The sequence below is a fragment of the Equus caballus genome, chromosome 2, assembly GCF_041296265.1.
Source record: "Equus caballus isolate H_3958 breed thoroughbred chromosome 2, TB-T2T, whole genome shotgun sequence".
NCBI lineage: Eukaryota > Metazoa > Chordata > Mammalia > Perissodactyla > Equidae > Equus > Equus caballus.
Genome location: NC_091685.1, coordinates 32,128,745 through 32,148,973, shown reverse-complemented (window position 1 = coordinate 32,148,973; position 20,229 = coordinate 32,128,745). Strand labels below are relative to the sequence as shown.

General features: G+C 58.7%; 1 protein-coding gene across 2 annotated transcripts in view; it reads left to right on the top strand.

The window, feature by feature from the left end:
* Positions 1-5,020: 5,020 nt before the first annotated feature.
* EPHA8 (EPH receptor A8) overlaps positions 5,021-20,229 on the top strand; it is a 36,740-nt gene continuing 21,531 nt past the window's right edge. Inside the window, exons 1-3 of one of the 2 annotated variants that reach the window (XR_011432604.1) lie at positions 5,021-5,201; positions 10,450-10,514; positions 16,165-16,828. Coding sequence is in view for 1 of the 2 variants with exons in the window: in XM_023635545.2 (XP_023491313.2) it covers positions 5,108-5,201; positions 10,450-10,514; positions 16,165-16,828 (823 nt within the window). In the remaining variant the exon portion in view is untranslated. The remainder of the gene's footprint in view (positions 5,202-10,449; positions 10,515-16,164; positions 16,829-20,229) is intronic. The other variant, XM_023635545.2, reaches the window with a different exon arrangement.

Sequence of the window (20,229 nt, the reverse complement as noted above, 5' to 3'; positions counted from 1 at the left end):
AAGAGAGAGAAACGCCATTCAAGCAGAGGAGTCTGGGGTCCTTTGGTCTCAAACGGCAAGTAGGTCCACCCACCTCTGTGGCCCTGAAGGCACCTCTGTCTTACTCTGTCCCACAAGCAGTGGCTTGAACTAACTCATCTCTAGGTCCTTTTCCACATCAAGATTCAATGATTCTTTGTTCACGGCAATGACTCTGAGGCACTGAGAGACGGCTAAATTACATTCAGTATTTTCTGCTTAAAGAGGACTTTTTAAAAAAATATTTTAAATTGTAAATTTTATTTTACGTTTTGGTGCCTACAGTTGCTGAAATATTCCTTTATGTGGAAGGGGATTTTGTGATTGCCTATTGAATTATCTGCTTCCCCGGCAGAGTGAGGCTCGATAAGAAGAAAGACCGCGTCTGTGTGGTCCGCCACCTGCCCGGCACCCAGCACCGGGCCACGGGCGGGGCTCGATCCAGCGCTGTGGAATGAGTGAATCGACTAAGAAATTCACATTACCTATGAGGCAGCATTCATGCAAATATGTTATTACACTTCATTTCACCTGTTTCTTTTTACTTTTTTAATTTAAAAAAATGGAATTACATATGTGGTGCACGCTGTGTCTCCATCCTACAGGGCTGTCGGAGACACGCCCGCCCTGCCCTGGCTCTCGAGACGAAGCACAGTTTAAACACATCCTGGGGTCCAGGTAAACCTCCCTTATGTGATGGGTCTACTTCCTCTCTCGTCCCTGGGGGCTGCCTCCCCTGCAGCCGGGGAGCCTTCGAGGGCAGGGTCACATCTTATCCCCTGGGAACTCCAATACCGGCCCAGTGGCGTGCCAGCGCCGCACTCCCTTCATGCCCATCACAGCTCGGGAAACGGGAGGACAGGCCCATCTCCAGAAAATGGAGGCCCTGAGCGAGGAAGCAGCACGGGCCTCATGCCCGGGAGCCAGCTCTTCCTGAAGTCTCTGGCGGCTCGTCCTCCAGCCCGGGGAGAAGGACAGACTCCGTGCAAGCGTGAGGAATGCCTGATCGCTCAGTCCCCTCACAGAGCGAACCAAGCTGAGGGGGAGAGGGGCTGTGGGTGGGGGGAATCTCTGCTGGAGTCTTGGCCCCGAGTGAGACAGCTTGGGGCAAGAAGACAGTCAGGGGAGGGCTTAGGGTGGCTCGGGTGCGAGGGGATTTAACCACTAAACACCGCCCCCACCTGCACACGGGCACACCCGTCTCCTGTCGGAACATCCCTCCTGCCCGTGCCTGCAGTGGGCCCTGCGTAGTTCACCCTTTGCGGGGCAGAACCGCCCGGCTCCAGCCTCTCCTCTAAGTATAAGAATGCCTTGACCCAGCAATTCCACTTCTGGGTATTTATCTGAAGGAAATGAAAACATAACTCAAAAGGATATACGCACCCCATGTTCATTGCAGCATTATTCACAGTAGCCAAGACATGGGAGCGACCCAAGTGTCAGTGATGGATGAATGGATAAAGAAAATGTGGTATATGTGTATACAGCAGTATTATTTAGCCATTAACAGAAGGAAATCTTGCCATTTGTGGCAACACGGATGGACCTTGAGGGCGCTATGCTAAGAGAAATGTCAGACGGAGAAAGACAAACACCGTATGACCTCACTTGTATGTGGAATCTAACATATATGGACGTATTTCTGTGCACGTTAATCCCTTCCAGTCTTAGCCCTCTTCACAGGTCTCCAAGTGTGTCTGCGTCTGTGAACTCACATGAGCGTGCCAGCAGCTCTCTGAGTCGGTGGCATACCCTCATTTGTATAGCTGGGGAGACTGAGGCTCAGAAAGGTGAAGTGAGAAGAAATACTCCTGGGAGGGTCCACGTGTAATGAAGCCTTGTCTGATGTCCCTGCCGCTGCCCTTCCCACGCCCAGAAAGTAAAGACAAGGGTCAGGAGGGGCCCTGAGGGAGGGGAAGGGCTGGCTCAGAGGCTGCCCTGCTTGGCCAAGTCCAGCTCCGCCCCCCACCCCCTCCTTGCCTGCTCCATACAGCAAGGTCCCCCATGTGCCGACGTGACGATGGTCGAGGGTGAGCCCTGTTCAGATCACCCTGGGAGAGTCGAGGTCGAGCCCACTTAGCAGGTCCGGCTGGCACACCTGCACAGCAGCGCAGAAACCACTGTCCTGCAACCCCGACCCGGCTTTCCAGCAGCGATCGCCTCCAGCTCTTGGCCCGTGAGGTGTGGGCCTTTGCACGGCTGCTCAGTCATTTGCTCAGTCATTCAGCAAACATTCCTGGAGCACCTACTCTGTGCTAGAAGGACCAAGCATGACCCAGCCGAGCCCCTGCCATGGCCTCTGCCCTCAAGCGGCTCAGAATCCAGTGGAGGAGAGGAGACAACTAACCACAGCCCTCGGGGATCCCAATCCTACACTCACTGAGCCTCCGCTGTCTGTCAGTCCTCCCGAGTCTCACTCTCCTTGTCTTTAGAGTGGGGTGACAGCCCTGTGTGACGGGACTCGGTAAGAGAAGGGACGGGGAGTCCAGCCCAGGATGTGCGCAGCGAATGACAGCACTGAAGGTGAGGCTGGGGAAGCCTCGCCTCCGGCCCATCCCAGGCCCGCCCTCTCCAGCTGCCCTGCCTCTGCTTGACCGCTCCAGAGAGGAGGGAAGGCACCAAGTCCAGAGGCCCTGGTGAGACGCCCGTTTCTCCAGGAGCGGGGTCCACTGGCTTCCTCCTTCCCACTGGCAGATTGGCAGGCTGCCACTTTGAAACACAGGCCAGGCAGAGGGGAAGGGGTGGGAGGCAGAGACCCGGGGAGTCCCAGAGGGGTCGGGAGACAACCGAAAGCAAGCTGCTCTTGTTGCACAGAACGTTTGGTGAAATGAATTTCTTATTTTGCTAAAGAGGATTTGGAATATGGAGCAGACCCCTGAGGGGGAACCGCCCTCGTGCCCACCAAGCCCTCAGGGACTCCCCAGCTCCAGGAGACCAGCTTTCTTCAGTTTCCTCAGCTGCGAAATGGGCAGGTCTGGCTGGCTCCACCGGGACCTGGGGATGCAGAACCCCAGCCCCTGGGAAAGCCCTGCCAACACATGTTCCTGGGAGCCCTGGCCGGCGTAGGGGATGCCCAGGAGCGCTCACAGCTGCATCCCGCACTCTGCATTTTTCTGCCCCTCCTCGCCCACCCCCAACACCCCAGGAGCGAGTTGCCAGCCATGGACTCTTCCATATTTGGAGCCCAGAGGAAGGTCTGGAGTCCTGTGGGCTGTGGCCACTCCACCCACAGGTTGGCCCACACTGTGGTGTTATTAAGATGTTTGCATGAGCTGCCAACTTTAAATATTAGGAAGCACCACATCAAAAGTCCCGATATATAACTTCTCTTGAAAATGCAGAGAATTGGGCTCCCATCCCCACGGCAATGTTGGCAGGAGCTGGGAGCGCTGCTGAGCAGGTTTCAAAGAGGCGCCCGTCTGTCTGTGTGGGCATTTGAGTTTGCCTCTCTGCGTCTCATCCGATCTGCTCCCCTTCACAGCATTCCAGACCTGTCTCTAGCTAGTGTCTGCTTGAATGCCTCTGGTGACAGTGGGCTTACTACATCTTTGAGGCAGTTGGTCTGAGCTATTAGAAAAGGGTTCCTAATTTGGGCTGTCTTCCTTCTTTCTGTAGTAAAGGAAGGCGCATAGGAAAGAAGTGGGCGGTAGAGTCCAGCAGATCTGAGTCTGAGCACCTCTCTAGCATTTAACCAGCTGTGTGATCCAAGGCAAATGCTGGCCTTTCTGCTCTTTACCTTCCTTGGCTGCACCTCTCCTGCAGGGCTGCACGAGGCTTAAAGTAGAGCAAGTTTATGAAGCGCCAAAAGCAGGGTCTGGCACACGGCACGCACGCCCCAGGCAGCCTTTATCAGTCTACAGAACCGTAAGCCATGAGTCCAACTCTTCCTGGGCGAGCACAGGAGCTGGGAGTGAGTCAGAGGGTGCTGAGCAATGGTCTGTGCCAGCAGGGGGTCAGAGGCAGAGTCAGCACTTGCCCCCAGCAGCACCCACACTTGAGGGCCAGCCCCCAGGAGCTGCAGTCTCTTATCTGCTTCCCGGACAGCTGGCCCACCAGGTGCTCACAGGTGATAGAGAGGGTGGGAGGGACCCAGGAAGGAGCCCTGCGTCCTGACCCTGCCCTTCCCCACAGCCTGCAGCCTTCCCAGGATGAGATCCCTGCTCCTGGGAACGGAACTGGAGGTGGGGAAAGTCAGGGGAGGAAAAGCAGGGGGTGAGCTCCAGCATCCAAGCACAGCTGCCGTCACTGGCCACCTGGCTGTGGGTCCTTGAATTTAATTCTCACAACCACCCTAGGTCGTGGATACTGTTATCCCTGTTCTACAGGCATGGGAGGTGAGGCTCAGAGAGCTTAAGAAACTTGCCCAAAGCCACACAGCCGAGATTTAACTGCTTGTCTGGGGTCCCCGAGCCTGAGCTCATGACCACCGCACTCTAAGGCCTCCCTGAACGCGGGGCCCCCTGAACGCGGGGCCCCCTGAACGCCCAGGCGTTGGGGTTGGGGGGGGGAAGGGAGAGAGTTTTTAACTAAAAGTGCTTCTGAGCTCCTCTCTGATCCCCTGCCCGTGAGCTAGTGTGTGCTATCCGAGTGTGCCACCGCACGAGGCACCTTGAGTGGGCGCGTGCGTCTGAGGGTGGTGCGTGTAAGAGTAAGTGTGTGTGTGTGCGCGCGCGCAGGGACTCCCCCGTGGGTCTGCGGTCCCGGCGCGCAGCGGCTCCGAGTCCACGTGCGGCCGTGGGGCGCGGGGCGCGCGCCGCCCCCGAAGGTGCGGGCGGGTGAGCGCGGTGGGTGCGAGCTTGCGCACGTGCGGCGGCGGGGTCCGCGGGCCGGGTGTCCGCCGCGCGGGCTCCGTGTCCCCCCGCCCGCCTCGGTGCTGATTGGCTCGGCTCCGTGACGGGCCGGCCCCCGCCCGGGGCGGCGGCGGCGGCGGCGGCGGGCGCGGGTGCCCGCGTGTGCGCTGTGTGCCGGCGTGTGCGCCGGTGTGTGCGCCCGGCCGCCGGGTGTGCGGGAGAGCCAGGGAGCGCGCCGACGCGCGGGCCGCCGCGGCCGAGCCCGAGGGTGCGCGGCGCCCCCGCCCGCCCGGCCGGCCATGGCCCCCGCCCGGGGCCGCCTGTCCCTCGCGCTCTGGGTCGTCACGGCCGCGGCGGCGGCGGCCACCTGCGTGTCCGCGGCGCGCGGCGAAGGTGAGCGGCGGCGGCGGGGCGGGGGCGGCCGAGGGGTCGGGGGCGCGGGGGGCGCTGCCCGAGGCTCAACTTCCTTCCCCTGGACCCTGAGCGCCAAACGGGCTGGGTTCCCTGGGCCTAGGGGGGCCGGGATGGCACCGCGGGAGAGACCCAGGGTCAAGGGACAGAGCGATGGAGATGGTGACAGGACTAGGGGACAGGCACCAGAGGGCTTGAGGATGAGGGACAGGGGGACAGGGCTGAGGGATTCCGAGCTGGGGACAGAGAATTGGACACTGGGGAAGAGGGGACAGGATAGGGGGACAGAAGACAAGGGAAGAGGTATTGAGGAAAGAGGGGACAGAGAGACAGGGCAAGGGAGAGGACCAGGGGACAAGGGCGGGCACAGAGGACGGAGACAGAGTGACCCAGGGACACAGGGATGCAGGATGAGGTTCAGAGGGCTGAAGAAAAAGGGATCTGGGGATGGCGCTGAGAGATGGGGAGCACAAACTGAGAAACAGGACCAGAGAACAGGATGGGGTTTAGGGGAGGGCAGGAATGGGGGGCAGTGAGTGAGTCTGGGGAGCTGCGGGGCTGGAAGACTGGGGGCAAAGGAGGGACAGCAGCCAAGGAGGAGCAGCCGGAGGGGTGGCAGCTTTGGTGGGCAGGAGGGCTGGCCTTGGGAGGAAGGGCCATTGAGGAGAGGGTGAGTGGCTGCAGAGGGACTGAGGCAGGCAGGGCCCTGAAGGGCAAGGCCAGGGTGGTCCAGTCACTTGGGGGACATGGGGGTGGGGGGTAGGAGCATGGGTGTGGGCTGAGCAGTCAGGTCCAAAGGGGTCTGGGAGGTGACCAGAAAGCCTGGGAGGGGGCACCCATCAGGGTTCCCCAACAGCCGGGGCCTCCCAGCTGCACACACACACCCCTCTTAGCCCCACTGGACGCTCCAGGTCCAGCCCAGGATGCCCCCCTGCTCCTGCTCCTGCCCTGTCTCCCACCCTGGGCCTCCTCTGCTCCCCCAGCTCTGCCCCGAGGAGGCCCACTTGGCACTCTGTGCAGGATCCCGGGGTGACGTCCTGGGTTCAGCGCTGGGTTCCCAGCCTGGCAGGATGAACTTCCAGAAGTGAGGGAGCTCCAGAGCCCGTGTCCCTTATCCCCACTCGGCTCTACCGCAGATCTACCCCTCACACGCGGACAGCTCACGGAGGTACAGCTGTATCCACTAGCACACACGCACACACGGACACATGTCGGGATTCACGCACATGAACCCAGGCCTGTAGAGACTCACACGCATGCACAGCTCCCCCCACACCAGCCACAGTCATGTGCACAGCCATGCAGCCAGCATACATGTGCACAAACACACATGTGCACACACATACGTGTACAGATGCATGCAAATTCATGGGCAGATAGCACATATATAAGGAGACCTTCAAACTTGCGTTCATGCCCACGGAAATGCATGTGCACAGAAAAAACACACGGAGATAAATTCAGTCTCCAGTGAAACGGGATGTGCAAGGGAGCTGCAAGGCAAGGTGGCAGGCAGGGCAGGGCCAGCTGGGGGGATAGTGATGAGGTGCAGGTGCCTGGGACACCAGGAGAGAACTGAGGAGGGGGCTGGGTGAGTAGGGAAGAGGACAGGATGGGGCACAAGGGGCCTGGGGGCTCTCGGAGTGTGGCCTGAGAAGACTGCTTTCCCAGGGTAGGGTGGGGGGAAGGGGACGGTCAGCCAGGAGGATGCTGAGGGGCCTGCGTCAAGGCTGCCGGTGCTGGGCCGTGCACCCCAACTCCTTGCTTCAGCTCTGTTCTCTGGGGAGGAGCCAGCACCCTCTAGAATTGCAGACTGGCAACCCCAGAGCCTCCTAGGGAGGGGACTTTGACCATCGGCCTGGGAGAGAGGACGTGTCAGGGAGGGCAACAGCTGGGGAAGAGGCGATGTCGGCAAAGAGAGGCAGGCAGGAAGTCTTTGTCCAGGATGGAGGGAGGCATCGTCCAAGGGCCAGTCCATGCCTGTCCAATGGATGCAGCAGGGTACCCCAGCGGGACAGGGGTTACCCACGTAGGTGGGACAGCCCTGGGTGGAGGCCTGGGGTGTAGGTTCTACACGGGACCGCCAGGAGTCCTTCCTAGTGTCATCCCTGGGCTGGTGCAGAGCCAAGACCAGCCAGGGAGGTTGTTGGAACTCAGGCAGGGGGCTCTGTTCCCAGCTGGGGTCCTGCAGAGGTGACAGTGCCCCAGCCCAGCCAAGTGCCCCTATGCCAGGTCCCTCACAGGGCTGGGGGAGGGCCCTGCAACTACAGAGATGCCCCCTGAGTCCCACCAGGCTCACGGCCCCTTATGACTCTCCGGTGTGGATTACCCACCACTTTGGGGTAATCTCCGAGGCATTCACATCCTGGCTGCCATCCCCTGACCACCCCGAATTCTCCAGCCTCACCATCATGCGCCGCGTCCTCGGGGAATGTAAATCAATTTAAGTATTAGTCTCAGCGAAATGGAATGGGGGAAGGTGAAAAGAAATCACATAATGCCTTCCACAGTGGAACAGGAGAGGCTGAGGAATTATCTGTGCTTCTCAGAGCAGGAGAGGGGCCCGTCTGATCCCCCAGAGCAGCCCAGGCAGACTGGCTGGAGAGGGATGCTACAGACGTCCTGCAGCTGAGGAGGCTGACGCACAGAGGGGTTAAGTGGCTCACTTTGTTGAAGGCCCCGAGAGACTGTCCAGTCCGGTCCTTCCATTCGCCAGTGGGGAGACAGGCCCAGAGAGGGGAATTGACTTCACACATGTCACACAGTCCAGCCGCACAAGAGGCAGGAGAGAGCCCAGGCCTGGTGACCAGAGAGTCTTGAGTTTCCAGGAGGACTCAGGCCACGGCTGGGTGAGCCTGATGCTGGAATTCTCTCCAGCCCTCAGGGACCCTCTTGTGGGCCTGGAGCTTCCCGTGGGGGACACTGTATTTTCCCCACGGGAGGGAACGTGAGGTGGAGCAGAGGGGGCAGAGGGAGAGAAGGGGAGGGAGAGAGAAGGGCCTGGAAGGAATTGGAACAAGCAGCCGTGGAATCCTATAGCTCTTCCTGACTCTGATAGAATCGACTTTTGACTTATCTTTGGATTATCTGAGCCCTCTAGCTGACTGATCAAGAATCAGCCACATATGTGGGGCCTCCCAGGGGAGGGAAGGCCCTAGCAAGTGGGGTCTGCAGGCGGCTGCCCCTGGAGTCAGGGTGTTCCAGGGGGAGAAGTCCAGGCGGTGGACGGTCATTCGGATCGCCCCCCGCGTCGGGGCAGGACTGAGCTGCGTCCAGGGTAGGCTGGAGAAGGGGCCGCCTGGCTCTGAGACCCCGCCTGGGATGCGGGTTGGAGTGGGGGAGCCCACAGGTCCCCTCACCCCATCCTCTCCCCCAACTAGGCCCTGCTGGTCTGGGGGAAACTGCAGTGCGGCCCCCTCCCCCTCCCACCAGCCAGCAGGAGGAGAAGGCTCGCCTGACCCAGTTTTCTCTCATTGCCTGAGAGGGAGGGAGGGAGGCGGGAAGGCGCTCTGCCTGCGCCCCTGGAGTGGGGCTGGTTCGGGGAGGGGAGATCCCTCTGTGGACGTTGGCTCTGTCCCCTGATCCCACCGGGCCCCTGGGGACCCAGGGAGGAGCACAGAGGCCCCTCCCTGGTTCTGCAAGCCGTCTTTCCAGCCTGCCGGCCTCCTGGGCCCCTGACAGTGGGGTGGGGAGGGAGAAAAGCAGCAAATAAGAGCATCCTCACTCCAGCATTTCCTGAGGACACTTGTCTCCATCTTTGAGGGGCAGGCGCAGAGCTATGCACATCGCAGGCAGAAGGACACCCAGCCTCCCTGCAGGAAAGTTCCAGTAGGGCCCCAGCTTTAACCCTCTGTGACCTGCCCAAGCCGGCCGACTGGGTTAGTTGGAAGCCCATGATTGCTGGCTGCGAGAAGGGGTGCGTGGAAGAGAGAGTGAAATGGAAAGCCTTCCTGGAGAGATCTAAGGCAGCAGGGGCCCAGAGAGGTGAAGAGACTCACCCAAGGACACACAGCAGTTAGAGACAGCTGGGATTCAAGCCCTAATTTCTTAACAGCCAGCTAGGGCACTTCATCACTGTAAAGTGGGTGGGTGGGTCCAAGGTACGTGGAGAGAGGTGGGAGGGGCAGAGGCATTGACTCCAGCTTCACAGCTTACCCTCACCCACCCCAAGGCGTTATTATCCTCATTTTACAGATGAGGAACTTGAGGTTCAGAGAGTGAGGGTCACCTGCCACTAAGTAGCCATGTGGAAATGTGAGACCAGCGGCGTCTGAGTCTGGAGGCCGCTCTTCTCTCTGCCGTGTTGTTGAGACCCTGCAGGGTCCTCTCGGAGGGTCTGGCTTAGAAGAGACTGGCCTTCCGGGCCAGCGCCCCTTCCCCGCCATGACTGCTCGGAGGGCCTGCTTCCTGGGTCCGTGGACACCGCAGCAGGTGCGCTGGAGGCCAGCCCTGCCGCCACACCTGTGCAGCTCCAGGCTTGTTCCTGAACTTCCTGAGGCCCAGTGTGTTCATCATAAAATGGAGATAGGAACGACCACCTCTCGGGGTTGTCGTGCGGGTCACAGACGAGCATCTCAAGTGCCCCTCTCAGAGCTCAGGTGCCCACAAGAGGCAGCCCTTGTGCCTGGCAGTCCTGCATCGGGTGTGCACAGGGGCCTGTTAGATGCCGGGCACCTCCTGGGGGACACCAATGGTTGCAGAGCTGGGCCCAGCCCGCCTGGGGAGGTATGCCCTCACAGCCAGTGCTTTGCATGCCATCCTGTCCCATGAGTGAGACAGGGCTGGGCCCTCCTCACAACCCCTGCGAGACAGGAACCACGATCACCCCCATTTTCCAGAGGAGGAAACTGAGGCCCGGGGAGGGGAAGGGGCTTGTTCAGGGACACATAGCTCCTAAGTGGGTGAGCTGGGATTCTGACCTGGGCCTCCCAGTTCCTGAACCCATCCCTCAGCCACCCACCGCACCACCAGCAGGGCGCTGTGCCCGGGGCGGCTTGGGTTCCAGGGGTTTCGAAGATCACGTGTTGGCCGAGGTGGTGGAGGAAGGCTTCAGGGAAGAGAGGAAACGTGAGCTGAGCCTTGAAGGATGGGGGAAGGGAGACAGGACACAGAGACGCGGGCTGGCATGTGTGGGGCTGAGAGCAGACCAGTGGGGCCGGGTCGGGCCGCTCTTGAGGGCCTGGGGAAGGGGGTCCTCCGGTCTGATGCTCTCTTGTCTCCTGTTTTACAGTGAACTTGCTGGATACGTCAACCATCCACGGGGACTGGGGCTGGCTCACGTATCCGGCTCACGGGGTAAGTGATGGGCAGTGGGCCAGTGTCGTCCCTCCGAGCAGAGAGAGGCTGTGATTCCGAGCCTTATCATCAGATCAAAAGGAAGCAGAAGCCCAGGGAGGAGAAGGGACTCTCCCAAGGACACACAGCAGTTAGGACAGAGGTGCAGCTGCTGATTTCTTAACGGGTCAGTGCACGCAGACCCTTGGGATTGCAAACCACCCTGGTGCTGGACTCCTGATTCTTCAAGTCTGAGGCCCTGGATGTGGGATCCTCATGTCTGTGTCCTTGGCCTACAGATTGATGATGTGCCACAGCCGGGCCCAGGGTAAACTGGGACGAGTCAGTGTCAAGGAACAGGGCAGGAGGGGGCCCCAGCCAGGCCCTTCACCACTTCAGAATTGACCCCCTCCGTCATAGCTGCCCCGCCCTCACCAGGAGCTGCCAGGACTCCCAGGGCCCCCGCTCATTTCTCTCTTCATCAGAACCACCACGTGGCACTGCCCGCTCCCACTGTGGCTGAGCCCCCGGGCCCACCTGGCCTCCATGGTGACCCGTCGGGTCCCTGTGGGTCATGTACTCATGGGCGACGCCCCCTCCCACCCTCCTGGGGGTGGGTCTGGTAACCCCCTGGCATCCAGGGACAAGGCTGCACTGCCCGGTCCCTCCGCTTCTCTTATCCAGATCCCAGAGGGCAGGGTGGTCAAGCCAAAGTGAGCCCACGGGCCCGGCGGGGTCCCGGCTCTGCCATCGATGAGCTGGGTGGCCCTGGGTCACCACTTCACCTCGCTGAGCCTCAGTTTCCTCATATGTATAAAAGGATGTGCGTGTGACGATGTCAGGGGGATTGCTGCGAGAGTGAGGGGCGAGGACAGGTGGTCTTGGCGCCGTGCCTGGCACACGGCGAGCCCCCTCTAACTGTGTTATTACTGTTGTCTTTGTTGTTAGTGCTTGTTGTGATTGTATCTCACCTGGATTGCCTTCCACAGACATGCTCAGAAACACACACCCACATCCCCACCACAGACACGAGACACATGCACACAGCTTCAATCATGAACGCTTCTGCTTCCATGGCTGGAGACGGAGGGATAATAATATTATTCATAATAGTAATGATAATGACACCAAGAGTTACTATTTGTGAAGGGAGGGTTTCTTTATTTTGGGGTAGGGTTTTCATCCGGGCCGTTTGTTTCATGTGGCCTGCGGCTGGAGTCAGGACGGAGCCTGCTCCTCTCTCTCTGGGGGTCTCGTCCCAGGGTAGCAGGTAGCTGAGTGTGCTGTCATCAGCCCCCGGCACCAGGCTTCCAGGAGTTGTAGGGCTTTAAGCAGGTGAGGCACGTGACCGGCCTTGTGCTTGATGGTCATGCTGGGACTCCAAGGTTCTTTGTTCACAGGGCACAGAGTTCTCACATTTCGTTTGGGAGTTAGACAAATAATAACTTATATTCGCATAGCTCTTAGCAATTCACAGACGTTATCTCATTTAATCCCCAAACCAAGCCTGTGAGTAGACACAGCAACCCCATTTCACAGGCGAGGAAGCCAAGGCTTGGGGCGTGAGGAGTAGCCTGCCCGCCCTCAGCCAGGCTCCACGCGATGGACTCGAACTCAGATCTGTCTGGGCCTGGAGCCCGTGTTGAGTCCCTCGTCCTCTCTTTGGTCCGTGTCCTCACTGTGAGGGGGTGGGAGGCAATCCTGCATTGTCTGCCGAGCCAGGGACCATCTCCCATCCTCATGGGGCCTGGAGATCGAGCTTGTCCCGACGGGAAAGAAGGCTGGATAAGATCCCTGGTTCCCAAACTCTGGACCTTGATCTGTGCCAGGCTGGCAGGTGAAACGTGCAGATGCCCATGTCCAGGGGGACTGGGGAGGAGCCTGGGAATCTTTGGTTTAATAAGCTTTCCAGGTGATTCTCCCGCCCTGCCGGGTAGGGAGCTCTGGACACGGGCCTGGTGGTCCCGTCCACGCCTCTGCTGCTGGAGTCGGTTAAACAGCCTGAGTACAGGGGTCATCAGGGCTGTCTCCAGCATCAGCAAAGTTGCCAGATTGTCAGGCAGGCCGCACAGCCTGAAGGCCAAGGGTGCTGGGGCTGGATGAGCCGATGGTCTGTGGCCTCTAATTGGTGAGACTCAGGCAAGTCACTTCACCCCGCCTCCTCATTTATAACATGGGCGTGATCACAGAACCTGCCCCGGGCGGTTGTCGTCAGGGAGGATGCTTGGGAAGGACACTTTGCTGATGAGAAACCAGCAGCCCTGAGAGCTTAAGGTCAGGGGAGGTCTGGCCCAGAACCCATGCTCTTAATCAGGCCGCGCCCCTCCCTCCACATGCTGGGATGTGCCCCACCTCGTCTGGCGATTGACAGCCGCTCACAAACGCCGGCTTAGATCAGAAGGCACACTTGTTTCCATTCCATCGTCTCACTTGATCCTCACCACCCCCTGGAGTAGATGGAGGGGGCAGGCATTAGCTGCCCTGTTTCACATGTGAGAAGCCTGAGGCTCAGAGACGGGGTGTGCTGTACCTGGGGCTGCACAGCTGGTTTGCTGCATTCTGTTCCAGAAAGAGGACAGAGTTCCAGAGCAATGGTTGGGGTTGGGGAGGAATGTTCCCAGGGGCTGGGGAGGCAGCAGAGTGGGAGTGGCACCCAGCATGGGGTGGGGGCGCCCCAGGTGGCGAGCAGGCCTGATTCCACCCTTGCGCCAGCCTCCGGGAATTTGTGCCACCCTGGGTGCCTGCAGCAGCCCCTGGGGCTGGCGGGTCTAGGCCAGGCCATTGGCACCGGTGGGGCGGCTGGAGAGGACTCTGATCGAGCTGATTAATTTATCTGGGTCCCTGGCAGGAAACAGACAGGGAGCAGCTGGCTGGCTCTTTGGCGCTCCATTAATTGTGACATTGACTTTAACCCCAGATGTGACATAGCGCTGCCCAGAGACCCCATCTACAGTGTGGGGTGCAGGGCAGGGGTCCTTTTGGGATGCGGGGTGCAGGAGGCATAAACTCTTTCAGGTGAGGCTGGCGTGCCCTGGGCCTCTTCCCCAGTGGTCCCTGGAGGCAGGTATGGGTGGGCTGGGAAGATGCTGCCAGGTCAGCATCATGTAGTCCTTTCCCCGTGGTGCCTTCCCGTGCCAGGCCAGGCTAAGCACTTTGCAGGCTTCTCGTCCTTTCGCCCTCTCACGCCTCGCTGAGGTGGGGCCCGTCTGAGCCCCAGTTTACAGATGTGCGCGCTCAGTGTTGAGACCACACGGCTGGCCAAGACGGGGTGGGACGGAAGGGCTTTGTCAGACAGGAAAGACTTGACGTGCCCGTGGTCCCCACTCTTGTGCTTGTGCAGTAGCTCAGAACCCCACAGACTCTCAGATCACCATGAGGAGTGGTCTTTACCTCCCTGCCCCAGACCCCCCTCAGCGATCGGATCTCAGGTTCAGGGACAATTGCACACAGAGGCCCAAGAGAGAGAATCAGGGCGTTACATCTCTGGTGAAGCTGGGACAGGGACCCAGAGCCTGTCCCCTCCATCTGCCCTTCGCCCCCAGCACCTCCTCAGGGCCCTCAGGTGTCCACTCAGCCAAAAATGGCTGCTCCCGACGAACCGGCATTCTGCAGCGAGGAAACTGGGGCCAGAGAGGAGCAGCGACTTGCCCAAGGTCACACAGCAGGTTAGAGATTGTGCTGGGCCTAGAGCCGGGCCTCTCAACTCCCAGCTCACTTCTCAACACTGCGTCTTCGATGTGACTCTTCTGTGTCCAAACCGATGCTCCCTGGCCAGTACCTAACACCCCCAGCCTCGCTGGGGCTCTTCCTCCCATCCCTGCAAGAGGGTCCTGCTTCAGCCTCGCAGCAGCTTTCGCCCGCCCCCCGGATGCCTGCTCCCTCCACCGCCTTGTCTGACGGACTGTGAGGCGTTGGAGGGAGGGAGTATTTCTGGTGTATTTCTTTCTTTTTTAAAAAAGTTGTAGTAAAATACACATAACATAAAATTTAGCTTCTTAACCATTTTTAAGTGTACAGTTCAGCGGCATTAAGTACGTTGACCCTGTTGCATGACCGTCACCATCCCCCATCTCCAGAACGCCTTTCATCTTCCCGAACTGAACTCCTGTTCCCGTTGAACACGAACTCTCCATTCCCCCCGCCCCCAGCCCCTGGCAACCACCGTTCTGTTTCCCGTTTTCATGAATCTAAGTACCTCGTAGACGTGGAATCGTATGGTATTTGTCTTCTTGTGGCTGGCTTATTTCACTTTGCATAATGTCCTCTAGGCTCACCCATGCTGTCGGTCGCATCTGAATTTCCTTCCTTTATGAGACTGAGTATCATCCCAGTGTCTGGATGGACCGCATTTTGTTTATCCATCCCCCCGGCGATGGGCGCATTTGGGTGGTTTCCCCCTTTTGGCTGTTGTGAACAATGCTGCTGTGAACACGGGTGTACAGATATCTCTTTGAGGTGCCCCTTTCAATTCTTGTGAGTATATACCCAGCGGTGGAATTGCTGGGTAGTATGGTCATTCCATGTTTAACTTGCTGAGGAGCCACCATACAGTTTCCCTCAGCAGCTGCACCATTTTACATTCCCGCCAACAGTGCACGAGGGTTCCACTTTCTCCCCCTCCTCGCCAACATTTGTGATTTTCTGTTGTTTTGATAACAGCCGCCCTAATGGGTGTGAAGTGGCATCTCGTTGTGGTTTGGATTTGTGTTTCCCTAAGGAAGAGTGATGCTGAGCATCCTTCCATGTGCTGTTTGGCCATCTGTGTATGTTCTTTGGAGAAATGCCTATTCAAGTCCTTTGCCCGTTTTTTAATTGGGCTGTGTGGTTTTTTGTTGTTGAGTTGTAGGAGTTCTTTGTATATTCTGGATATTAATCCTTTCTCAGATATATGATTTGCAAATATTTTCTCCCATCCCGTGGGTTGCCTTTCACTCTGTTGATGGGGTCTGGTTTATTTCTGGATCACTGATGCCTGGCTCGCACCTGGCACAGAAGCAGCCACACTCAACTCTCCCACATTCTGGTGCTCCCGTTAGTGGAACGCAGGCTGGCCCACGAGCTGCCCGCCTTAGGCGAGGGCAGAGGGAACATCAAGAAGAGCACGGCAGAGGGAGTCCGTCCATCGCGCAGTCACTCAGTAAACACCAATGCAGGGCTGCTGCTGAAGGACGTGCTGCAGGGCTGCAACAAGGTCAGGGTCACGTGCTAGAAAGATCCCTCTGGCAGCTGATTTGGAAACCACCAGTGGGCTCACTGACTTCCCCAGCAAGGTCCCCCCACTCTGGGAGCGATGGGAGCAGCCACATGGAAACGAGGTCAGAGTGTTGTAGCTCTGGCATCGGTTCCAGTCGTGGCTCCGTCACTCACCAGCTCTGTGACCTCAGACATGTGGCTCACGTGTCTGACCCTCTATTTCCTCATCTGCAAAAAGGCAGCAAATAACAGTTCCCCAGAAGGATGTGACGCTCTCTGAGGTCGCATCTGTGGGTGCCAGGCATCTGGTGGCTGTGACAAGCCACTAGAAGATCAGCTCCTCCAGGGCGGAGAAGGTTGTGGCTCCTTCCCCAGGACCCCTGCCCCCCAGCACGTGCGTGTGGCCCGTGGCAAGGGTGACTGGCAGGAGGGCGAGGAGCCGACTCTCGTTTCAGCCGGCTGTGCTCTCTGCCCGCAGTGGGACTCCATCAACGAGGTGGACGAGTCCTTCCGGCCCATCCACACGTACCAGGTGTGCAACGTCATGAGCCCCAACCAGAACAACTGGCTTCGCACCAGCTGGGTGCCCCGCGACGGCGCCCGGCGCGTCTACGCTGAGATCAAGTTCACGCTGCGGGACTGCAACAGCATGCCCGGCGTGCTGGGCACCTGCAAGGAGACCTTCAACCTCTACTACCTGGAGTCGGACCGCGATCTGGGCTCCAGCACGCAGGAGAGCCAGTTCCTCAAGATCGACACCATCGCGGCCGACGAGAGCTTCACGGGTGCGGACCTGGGCGTGCGGCGCCTCAAGCTCAACACGGAGGTGCGCGGCGTGGGCCCCCTCAGCAAGCGTGGCTTCTACCTGGCCTTCCAGGACATCGGCGCCTGCCTCGCCATCCTGTCCCTCCGCATCTACTACAAGAAGTGCCCCACCATGGTGCGCAACCTGGCGGCCTTCTCGGAGGCGGTGACAGGCGCCGACTCGTCCTCGCTGGTGGAGGTGCGGGGCCAGTGCGTGCGGCACTCTGAGGAGCGGGACACGCCCAAGATGTACTGCAGCGCCGAGGGCGAGTGGCTGGTGCCCATCGGCAAGTGCGTGTGCAGCGCCGGCTACGAGGAGCGGCGGGACGCCTGTGTAGGTGAGCGCCCCGCAGCCGGGCGGCCGGGGTGTGGGAGGCGTCATGGTCAGCGGGCGGCTGGGGGGTGGACACAGCGCCTGGGAAGGCGGGGGGACCTTGGGGTTCCTGTGTCAGCAGATACTCCGGGCCACGTGTGTGTGCGTGTGTGTGCATGTGCATGCGTGTGTGTGCGCGCGTGTGTGGTGCAGGGAGAGGGAGGAGAGAAGGAAGTACTATGGCAGGCGACCCCGTCCGTGGGCAGGGTGGAGACGTACTTCTAAGGACCCCTGGGTGACTGAGTACGCTCCTGAGTACTTACTGTGAACTAACTTGTGTCGGGCATTGTTCTAAGGACCCCTGGGTGACTGAGTGCGCTCCTGAGTACTTACTGTGAACTAACTTGTGTCAGGCATTGTTCTAAGCACCCCTGGGTGACTGAGTACGCTCCTGAGTACTTACTGTGAACTAACTTGTGTCGGGCATTGTTCTAAGCACCCCTGGGTGACTGAGTACGCTCCTGAGTACTTACTGTGACTAACTTGTGTCGGGCATTGTTCTAAGGACCCCTGGGTGACTGAGTACTCTCCTGAGTACTTACTGTGACTAACTTGTGTCGGGCATTGTTCTAAGGACCCCTGGGTGACTGAGTACGCTCCTGAGTACTTACTGTGACTAACTTGTGTCGGGCACTGTTCTAAGGACCCCTGGGTGATTGAGTACGCTCCTGAGTACTTGCTGTGACTAACTTGTGTCGGGCATTGTTCTAAGGACCCCTGGGTGACTGAGTACGCTCCTGAGTGCTTACTGTGAACTAACTTGTGTCGGGCATTGTTCTAAGGACCCCTGGGTGACTGAGTACGCTCCTGAGTACTTAGTGTGACTAACTTGTGTCGGGCATTGTTCTAAGGACCCCTGGGTGACTGAGTGCGCTCCTGAGTACTTACTGTGAACTAACTTGTGTCAGGCATTGTTCTAAGCACCCCTGGGTGACTGAGTACGCTCCTGAGTACTTACTGTGAACTAACTTGTGTCGGGCATTGTTCTAAGCACCCCTGGGTGACTGAGTACGCTCCTGAGTACTTACTGTGACTAACTTGTGTCGGGCATTGTTCTAAGGACCCCTGGGTGACTGAGTACTCTCCTGAGTACTTACTGTGACTAACTTGTGTCGGGCATTGTTCTAAGGACCCCTGGGTGACTGAGTACGCTCCTGAGTACTTACTGTGACTAACTTGTGTCGGGCACTGTTCTAAGGACCCCTGGGTGATTGAGTACGCTCCTGAGTACTTGCTGTGACTAACTTGTGTCGGGCATTGTTCTAAGGACCCCTGGGTGACTGAGTACGCTCCTGAGTGCTTACTGTGAACTAACTTGTGTCGGGCATTGTTCTAAGGACCCCTGGGTGACTGAGTACGCTCCTGAGTACTTAGTGTGACTAACTTGTGTCGGGCATTGTTCTAAGGACCCCTGGGTGACTGAGTACTCTCCTGAGTACTTACTGTGAACTAACTTGTGTCGGGCATTGTTCTAAGGACCCCTGGGTGACTGAGTGCGCTCCTGAGTACTTACTGTGAACTAACTTGTGTCGGGCATTGTTCTAAGCACCCCTGGGTGACTGAGTGCGCTCCTGAGTACTTACTGTGAACTAACTTGTGTCGGGCATTGTTCTAAGCACCCCTGGGTGACTGAGTACGCTCCTGAGTACTTACTGTGAACTAACTTGTGTCGGGCATTGTTCTAAGCACTTTTCACATATCAACACATTTAAGCCTCACAACTACCCTATGAAATAGCAAATACTGTTGTTCTGGTTTTATGGATGAGTCTAAGGCACAGAGAGACGAAGCAACTTGCCCAAGGTTGCACAGCTAGGAAGTGGCAGAGCTAGGACTTGAACTCAGAAGTCTGGCCTCCAGAGTCCATGCTCAAAACGACTGACCTTCTAGCCCATGGAGTGTGAGGAAGGACAGGCCCTGGGTGAGGGTGTGTGGTGTGGGGCCACTGTGGAGGTGTGCGGCAGGGCGCTCAGGGAGCACTGCCCAGGTTGGGTACGTCACTGGGGCACCTGGAGCAGCCTGCCTGTGTTCAGGGGGCGCTTATCCAGTGAGCTGTGGGAGAGGACAGCCAAGGTGCCTGTGAGGGAGGACAGCAGAGAGAGAGACCCTGGTCATGAAGTGGCCTGGCACTTGTCCCCGTGGGGCTGCTGCTGGGGCCCCCACGTCAGACCAGCAGCAGGGCCCAGACCCCAGGCCGTGTGTGCGGGTGTCACAGCTGCACTGTGCCCCGTGTGGGAGCAGGGCAGCCAGGCGCCCTGAGAGCCGGGAACCCTGGGGGAGCTGTGTGGACAGACACCTGGGGCCCCAGCTGTTACTGGTCTCCGCCTGGTTGCCCTCTGCCCTTCCTTGGCCTCCCCAGGGACTGGAAACGTGGCAGCTCAGCCCCTCAGAGCAGTGAAGCCTGTTGTTGGGGTCATGAGTTCTCTGGGGGAGGAGGATGTGCCTTTGCAGGGGTCAGAGAGATCCGGGCCTGTCCCCGGGCAGCCTCAGTGAAAACTGGGACAGGGCCCTGTCAGCCCCCAGGAATATCCTCCGAGCTCTGTGGCCCTGAGGCCACAGTCAGAGGGAGCTTCAGCCCCCTCAGCTCCATCCCTCTGCCCCTAGCAGGCAGGACAGGCCCCTTGGTGCTCGCAGGCCGGAGCAGGGCACAGGCTGACCATTTCAGTGATGCACAAGGTGGTGCTCGGGGACCAGGCCCTTCCATCCAGCCCCCAGGCCCTGCCCAGCCCCTCTCTGGGGCTCTCTGGCTTCCTTAAGGAATCTTTCTTCATTCTCCCAGTGGCTGCAAGCCTTCCCCTCTCCTGGACCCTACACCCCAAAGCACCACCTGTGACATTTGCCTCTTTCTGGAGTTGTTGTACCCTCTCTGGCCTCATTTGCCAGGCTTCCCAGGCCTCTAGCCTCTCCTGGGTCCTCTCACAGACATCCCTGACTTTTCAACTTCCCACTGGGTAATAGTAATGACAAACATCTCTAGTGCCTTTACAGCCTGCAAGGGGGTTCCTCACACATCAGTTCATTTGCTCTTTGTAGCAAGGTGGGTATTACAATTCCATTTTACAGAGGGGGAAACTGAGGCTCGAGAGGTAGTGTCGCCGGCTTCGGTCTCACAGCTGGTGAGAGGTGGGGCTGGGACCAGAGTCAGGTCGGTCCGCCTCTGAGCCATGTGTGGGCTTTTCACCCATCCCTGGTCCATCCCCAGCCTCCTTCCCCACCAGAGCTGCCTCCCAATGTCACCTCATGCTCGTGGGGGTAATAAGGTCCCTTAGTGACAATTGTTCGAGTATTTGCCATGTGCCAGGCACTTTACTCAGCGCTTCTTACACATCGCATCAGTTGCTCTTTCTGTTGAGCGTCTGCTGTGTC